The following is a 7464-nucleotide window of genomic DNA, read 5'->3' on the forward strand; positions in this document are numbered from 1 at the left end:
GAGGGAGGTGGGTGCTGACTCACCGTTACAGTGATAGGGAAGTGGGTGCTTACTCACCATTACAGTGAGAGGGCGGTGGGTGCTGACTCACCGTGACAGGGAGAGGGAAGTGGGTGCTTACTCACCGTTACAGTGAGAGTGAAGTGGGCACTGACTCACCGTTACAATGAGCGGGAGGGGGGTGCTGACTCACCGTGACAGTAAGAGGGAAGTGAGTGCTGACTCACCATTACTGTGAGAGGGAGTTGCGTGGTGACTCACCGTTACAGTAAGAGGGAAGTGAGTGCTGAGTCACCATTACCGTGAGAGGGAGGTGGGTGCTGACTCACCGTTACAGTGAGAGGGAGGTGGGTGCTGACTCACCGTTACAGTGAGAGGGAGGTGGGTGCTGACCCACCGTTACAGTCAGAGGAAAGTGAGTGCTGACTCACCATTACTGTGAGAGGGAGTTGGGTGCTGACTCACCGTTACAGTAAGAGAGAAGTAAGTGCTGACTCACCATTATTGTGAGAGGGAGGTGGGTGCTGACTCACCGTTACAGTGAGAGGGAGGTGGGTGCTGACTCACCATTACAGTGAGGTGGAGGTGGGCACTGACTCACCGTTACAGTGAGAGGGAAGTGGGTGCTGACCCACCGTTACAGTGAGAGGGAAGTGGTTGCTGACTCACCGTTACAATGAGAGGGAGGTGGGTGCTGACTCACCGTTACAGTAAGAGGGAAGTGAGTGCTGACTCACCATTACTGTGAGAGGGAGGTGGGTGCTGACTCACCGTTACAGTGAGGTGGAGGTGGGCACTGACTCACCGTTACAATGAGAGGGAAGTGGGTGCTGACTCACCGTTACAGTGAGAGGGAGGAAGGTGCTGACTCACCATTACAGTGAGGTGGAGGTGGGCACTGACTCACCGTTACAATGAGAGGGAAGTGGGTGCTGACTCACCGTTACAGTGAGAGGGAAGTGGGTGCTGACTCACCGTTACAATGAGAGGGAGGTGGGTGCTGACCCACCGTTACAGTGAGAGGGAGGAGGGTGCTGACTCACCATTACAGTGAGGTGGAGGTGGGCACTGACTCACCGTTACAATGAGAGGGAAGTGGGTGCTGACTCACCGTTACAATGAGAGGGAGGTGGGTGCTGACTCACCGTTACAATGAGAGGGAGGTGGATGCTGACTCACCGTTACAGTTAGGGGGAGTTGGGTGCTAACTCACCGTTACAGTAGGAGGGAAGTGAGTGCTGACTCACCATTACTGTGAGAGGGAGTTGCGTGCTGACTCACCGTTACAGTAAGAGGGAAGTGAGTGCTGACTCACCATTACTGTGAGAGGGAGGTGGGTGCTGACTCACCGTTACAGTGAGAGGGAGGTGGGTGCTGACTCACCGTTACAGTGTGGGGGAGGTGTGTGCTAACTCACCGTGACAGGGAGAGGGAGGTGGGTGCTGACTCACTCGCCCTCTCACTGTAACGGTGAGACAGCACCCACCGCCCTCTCATTGTAAAGGTGAGTCAGCACCCAGTTCCCTCTCACTGTAACGGTGAGTCAGCACCCATTTCCCTCTCACTGTAACGGTGAGTCAGCACCCACTTCCCTCTCATTGTAACGGTGAGTCAGTGCCCACCTCCACCTCACTGTAATGGTGAGTCAGCACTCACTTCTCTCTTACTGTAACGGTGAGTCAGCACCCAACTCCCTCTCACAGTAATGGTGAGTCAGCACTCACTTTACAGTGATAGGGAAGTGAGTGCTGACTCACCGTTACAGTGAGAGGGAAATAAGTGCTGACTCACCGTTACAGTGTGAGGGAGGTGAGTGCTGATTCACCGTTACAGTGAGAGGGAGGTGGGTGATGACTCACCATTACAGTGTGAGGGAGGTGGGTGCTGACTCACCGTTACAGTTTGAGGGAGGTGAGTGCTGACTCACCGTTACAGTGTGAGGAGGTGTGTGCTGACTCACCGTTACAGTGTGCGGGAGGTGGGTGCTGACTCACCGTTATAGTGTGAGGGAGGTGGGTGCTGACTCACCATTACAGTGTGAGGGAGGTGGGTGCTGACTCAACATTACAGCGAGAGGGTGGTGGATGCTGACTCACCGTTACAGTGAGTGGGAGGTGGACGCTGACTCACCATTGCAGTGAGAGGGAGATGGGCGCTGACTCACTATTACAGTGAGAGGGAGGTGGGTGCTGACTCACCGTTACAGTGAGAGGGAGGTTTGCGCTGACTCACCGTTACAGTGAGAGGGAGGTGGGTGCTGACTCACCGTTACAGTGGGAGGGAGGTGGGTGCTGACTCCCCATTACAGTGTGAGCGAGGTGGGTGCTGACTCACCGTTACATTGAGAGGGAGGTGGGTGCTGACTCACCGTTACAGTGAGAGGGAGGTGTTCGCTGACTCACTGTTACAGTGAGAGGGAGGTTGGTGCTGACTCACCGTTACAGTGAGAGGGAGGTGAGTGATGACTCACCGTTACAATGAGAGGGAGGTGGGCGCTGACTCACCGTTTCTGTGTGAGGGAAGTGGGCGCTGACTCACCGTTACTGTGTGAGGGAAGTAAGATTAAGTCAGATCTAAAACTAGCATTCGATGTATCCTGTCTGACCGAAAGCCTGTCAGATTAACACTGCATAATGTCATCACTTCACTGACTGGAGTTTGAGGGGTTGGTTTGCATTGGAAGTGAAAGGATTGGCGAAGCTGGGAGAGGAGAAGACGTTCGACAGAGATGTTTAAAACTTATGTCCTCGGCCCCAGGCTACTGACTCCAAACTCTGCATCCCTCAACTCTATAACCCTGAACTCTGACCTGCACTCTATAATCCTGAACTCTGACCCAAGCTCTGTAACCAGGAGTTCTGACCCAGGCACAGAATCCTCTTCCCCCTTTGCCCTGGGCACAGAGCTTCCTTGTCTCCCAATCCCTAGAGATGTGATCCCCTACGCTGGGTCTTGCCACACAGATGAGATAGGGAGGAACTGTTCCCATTGGTTAAACATTCAAGAACCAAATAGTGTCGATTGAAGGTGTTTGGTGAAAGAAGCAATCTGGGAATAATGTAACAACCAGCAATAACCTGAGTAATAACATGGTCCTGCAGTGAGTGGATCGGATGTGGAGTGTCCGCCTTCAGGGTCTGGTGGACGCAGATACATTCCTGGCTTTCAAAAAGTATTAAACAAGCTGCTCAAGGGAGAAGATTCTCAGAGCCACAGGGATAGGGGATGAAGCTTTTACGGAGAGCGAGCACAGATTGGATGGGCTGAACAACCTCATCACATGCTATATACATTCAGTGATTCCATTCTACAATTCAAATCTGTCCAACAATGGCTTCCTCCTTGGTTGGAACATAACTTCTGGTTTTATTTATTGCTGATCTTAGGGTGGCACAGTGGCTCAGTGGTTAGCACTGCTGCCTCACAGCACCAGCGTCCCAGGTTTGATTCCAGCCTCGGGCGATTGTCTGTGTGGAGTTTGCACATTCTCCCCGTGTCTGCGTGGGTTTCCTCCGGGTGCTCCGGTTTCCTCCCACAGTCCAAAGATGTGCAGGTTAGGTGGATTGGCCATGCTAAATTGCCCGTAGTGTTAGGTGCATTAGTCAGAGGAAAATGGGTCTGGGTGGGTTACTCTTTGGAGGGTCGGTGTGGACGTTTTGGGCCGAAGGGCCTGTTTCCAACTGTAGGGAATCTAATCTAAAGTGCATTAGCCTGGCATCCTAATGTTATTCCTTCCTGCAGCAAACAGGTCAGTTCCATCCTCGGTCAGTATCTGGAGAACTTACTTCATTGCCAATGAGTGGAATGAAATTCAGACCAAGAGAAAGATAAATCCAATTCTGCAACTGTTTGCTGTACTGTTGTTGTTGGAGGTAAGTGGCCGTCCTGGGGATTATCAGAGTACTGAGTGGCCTGTAATGGGGAGTTTAAAAATGTGTTGCTGGAAAAGCGCAGCAGGCCCGGCAGCATCAAAGGAGCAGGAGAATCGACGTTTCGGGCATAAGCCCTTCGTCAGGGAGCCCTTGTAATGGGGAGTGTCAGAGTCTAGAGTGACCTGTAATGAGTGGTGTTGGAGTATGGAGTGGTAATGGGGAGTGTCAGAGTCTAGAGTGACCTGTAATGAGTGGTGTTGGAGTATGGGGTGGCCTGTAATGGGGTGTGTCAGAGTCTAGAGTGACCTGCAATGGGTAGTGTTGGAGTATGGAGTGGTAATGGGGAGTGTCAGAGTCTAGAGTGACCTGTAATGGGTAGTCGGAAGTGGGATGCTGAAGATTAGAGTCAAGATTAGGCTGGTGCTGGAAATGTACAGCAGGTCAGGAAGCATCCAAGGAGCAAGAAAATTGATGTTTCATATAAAAGCACTTCATCAGGAATGCCCAAAACATCGATTTTCCTGATCCTCGGATGCTGCCCGTCCTGCGATGCTTTTCCCGCACCACTCTAATCTTGACTGTAATGGGTAGTGTTGGAGTATGGAGTGGGCTGTAATGGGTAGTGTTGGAGTATGGAGTGGGCTGTAATGGGGAGTGTTGGAGTAATAAGTGGGCTGTAATGGAGAGTGTTGGAGTAATAAGTGGGCTGTAATGGGGAGTGTTGGAGTATGGAGTGGGCTGTAATGGGGAATGTTAAAGTTTGCAGTGGGTTGTAATAAGGAGAGTTGGTTTATATAGTGAATCTAATAGCATAGTATTGGACTTTAGTTAGCTTACATTGGAGGGTTAAACTCTATGATGGGTCTGATGGCCGAGCAATGAAGCTCTGGATTTAACAGTGAGGCTACAGTGTACTGTATGAACTCTGTGTTGAGTTGGCTGCTGTGTGGCAGTGAGTTTAAATTCATCTCTGATAGGAACTCGCCAATCTCATTTTGATTCAAGTGTTCAATTTTCATTCACGTGTTCTACCTGCCTGCAGAAATTGAGCCACAATTTATACCAGCGCCCTTGGAGTAATCTTGTAGGGATGGGTGCTTACCTGTACTCAGCCCTCCATCTAGTGCTGTCTCACTAATGGAGACATGTCCCGGCCAGAACAGTTAGTTAGAACATCACAAGTGAAAGTTCCACCCTCTCCATGTGTTTCCACTAAGATTGTGGCAAGACTCAACTCAGCTGGAGTGTGTGGAGTTAGTAACAGATTTGCATTAAACTGAGATGGTGGAGTAGGCGGTGTGAGGGAAGAGGGAGAAAGATCACAGGGGATGTATCTGGTTCCAGCAGCGTCCTCAGGCTGTTTTCTCAGGGAAAGAATCCTGTTATTCTCCCAGGTTAGTAGGAAATTAGATTGTGGTTTGGCATGAGCAGGGTTTGAATGCAAGAACACAGAATTCCCCCCAAGTTACTGTAGTTGGGGGATTAGTGACCTTCCACATGTGAAATTCCGCTGGCCACTTTTCAAAGAACGAAACAAATTCCTCTTGGTGTAGCTGAGCTGAAGGATCTGTCTTTTATCAGTGAGCAGGAAGGAACGCATTATTTGTTCCAGATCCGAGTCACCAGGACAGCATGTCGGAAAGTTCTTGGGGAGAACTTTGTTCTGCTAGTTGTTTCAGTCAGCTAAGCTGTTGCTGCTGATTCCTGCCAGCTCTGTCAAGTTGAAAAGAAGCAATAGACATTAAAAACTAATTTTTGATATTTGTCCTTCTATTGATTAATCAGTGATTTGAAAATGATATTTTTTTTCTGCTCTATGCAGTGTATGAATTTTAAAGCATTGTCATTTCTAAAGATCAAAGTTTTGGAATACAGTTTTTACAGGATGTGCAGGAATATGTTTAGGAAAATCCACCTTCTTCTCTCACCACCACCATTGGCTGGTCCCCAAGGTTATTTTTACCACACAGCTGTAATTCTTTTTTCACTGGTTGTTGAATGAGCTTTGATAGTGATAGTGCACTTGATATGGTGCTGCACAAAAGGTTAATACACAAGGTGTGATCACATGGCATAGGTGTAATTTATTAGCTTGGATAGAGGATTGACTAAACCCAGAAAAAGCAGAGGGTCAAGATAAGTGGGTCTTTTTCTGATTGATAAGCTTAACTAGTGGGATGCTGCAGGATGAGTCCTCAGGTCTCCAACTCAGATCCAAGATAGCAGCAAGTTAGGACGCTTCAGCCAGACCACGCCTGCTACGTCCCTTCTCGGAGACACCCTGAACTCCCAGCCTCAGTGTATATCCAGTGTGGTGGTCTCTTGGCTGGGTGTGGCGGTCTTAGCCCAGGATGGCAGTCACTTGGCCCAATGTGACGGTCTCTCAGCCTGACGTGACAGTCTCTCAGCCTGGCGTGATGGTCTCTCGGCCTGGCGTTACGGTCTCTCGGCCTGACGTGACGGTCTCTCGGCCTGGCGTGACGGTCTCTCGGCCTGGCGTGACGGTCTCTCGGCCTGGCGTGGTGGTCTCACGGCTCGATGTGGTGGTCTCTCGGCCTGACGTGGTCGTCTCTCAGCTCGACGTGGTGGTCTCTCAGCACAGAGTGGCAGTCTCTCGGCCCGGTGTGGTGGTCTCCTGGTCCAGTTTGGTGCTCTCTTAGCCTGGTATGGCCGTCCGTCTGCCCAGTATGGTGGCCTCTCAGCCCAGCGTGGCGGTCTCTCGGCCTGGCGCGAGGTCTCTTGGCCCGATGTGGCGATCTCTCAGTACGGTGTGGCAGTCTCTCGGCCCAGTGTGGGTGTTTCTTGGCCCGACATAGTGGTCTCTCAGCCTGGCTTGGCGGTCACTCGGCCCAGCCTGGCGGTATCTTGGCCCAGTGTGGTGGTCTGTCAGCCTGGCATGGCCTCAGCGTGGACTTCCAGCCTCGAATTGATTCCAGAATGGTCTCCTAGCCTTGGGAGCCTCAAGGTGAAGCTCTGTATGGTCTGAAGTCAAAGCCCAGTGCGGACTGGAGTCAAAGCCCAGTGCGGACTGGAGTCAAGGTGCGGTGTGGACTGGGGTCAAGGCCCGGTGTGGACTGGGGTCAAGGCCCGGTGTGCACTGAGGTCAAGGCCCAGTGTGGACTGGTGTCAAGGTCAGATGTGGACTGCAGTCAAGGCCCGGTGTGGACTGGGGTCAAGGCCCGGTGTGGACTAGAGACAAAACCGGTGTGGACTGGAGTCAAGGCCCAGTGCGGATTGGAGTCAAGGCCCAGTGTGAACTGGAGTCAAGGCCAGGTGCGGACTGGAGTCAAGGCCCAGTGCGGACTGGAGTCAAGGCCCAGTGCGGACTGGAGTCAAGGCCCGGTGTGGACTGGGGTCAAGGCCCGGTGTGGACTGGAGTCAAGGCCCAGTGTGGACTGGAGTCAAGGTCAGATGTGGACTGGGGTCAAGGCCCGGTGTCGACTAGAGACAAGACCGGTGTGGTCTGCAGTCAAGGCCCTGCGCAGACTGGAGTCAAGGCCCAGTGTGGACTGGAGTCAAGGCCCAGTGCGGAGTGGAGTCAGGGCTCAGTGCGGAGTAGAGTCAGGGCTCAGTGCGGAGTGGAGTCAAGGCC

The 7464-nt window shown here is 51.9% G+C and overlaps 1 protein-coding gene across 2 annotated transcripts in view; it reads left to right on the forward strand.

Annotated features, from left to right (window-relative positions):
- The window catches only part of LOC122558236 (meckelin-like), a 125202-nt gene that overhangs the window by 85466 nt on the left and 32272 nt on the right, over positions 1–7464 (forward strand). For both annotated transcript variants that reach the window (XM_043706587.1, XM_043706586.1), the window contains exon 20: positions 3742–3872. In XM_043706587.1, the coding sequence (XP_043562522.1) occupies positions 3742–3872 (131 nt within the window). The remainder of the gene's footprint in view (positions 1–3741; positions 3873–7464) is intronic.

This window comes from Chiloscyllium plagiosum, chromosome 17, assembly GCF_004010195.1.
Source record: "Chiloscyllium plagiosum isolate BGI_BamShark_2017 chromosome 17, ASM401019v2, whole genome shotgun sequence".
Lineage (NCBI taxonomy): Eukaryota > Metazoa > Chordata > Chondrichthyes > Orectolobiformes > Hemiscylliidae > Chiloscyllium > Chiloscyllium plagiosum.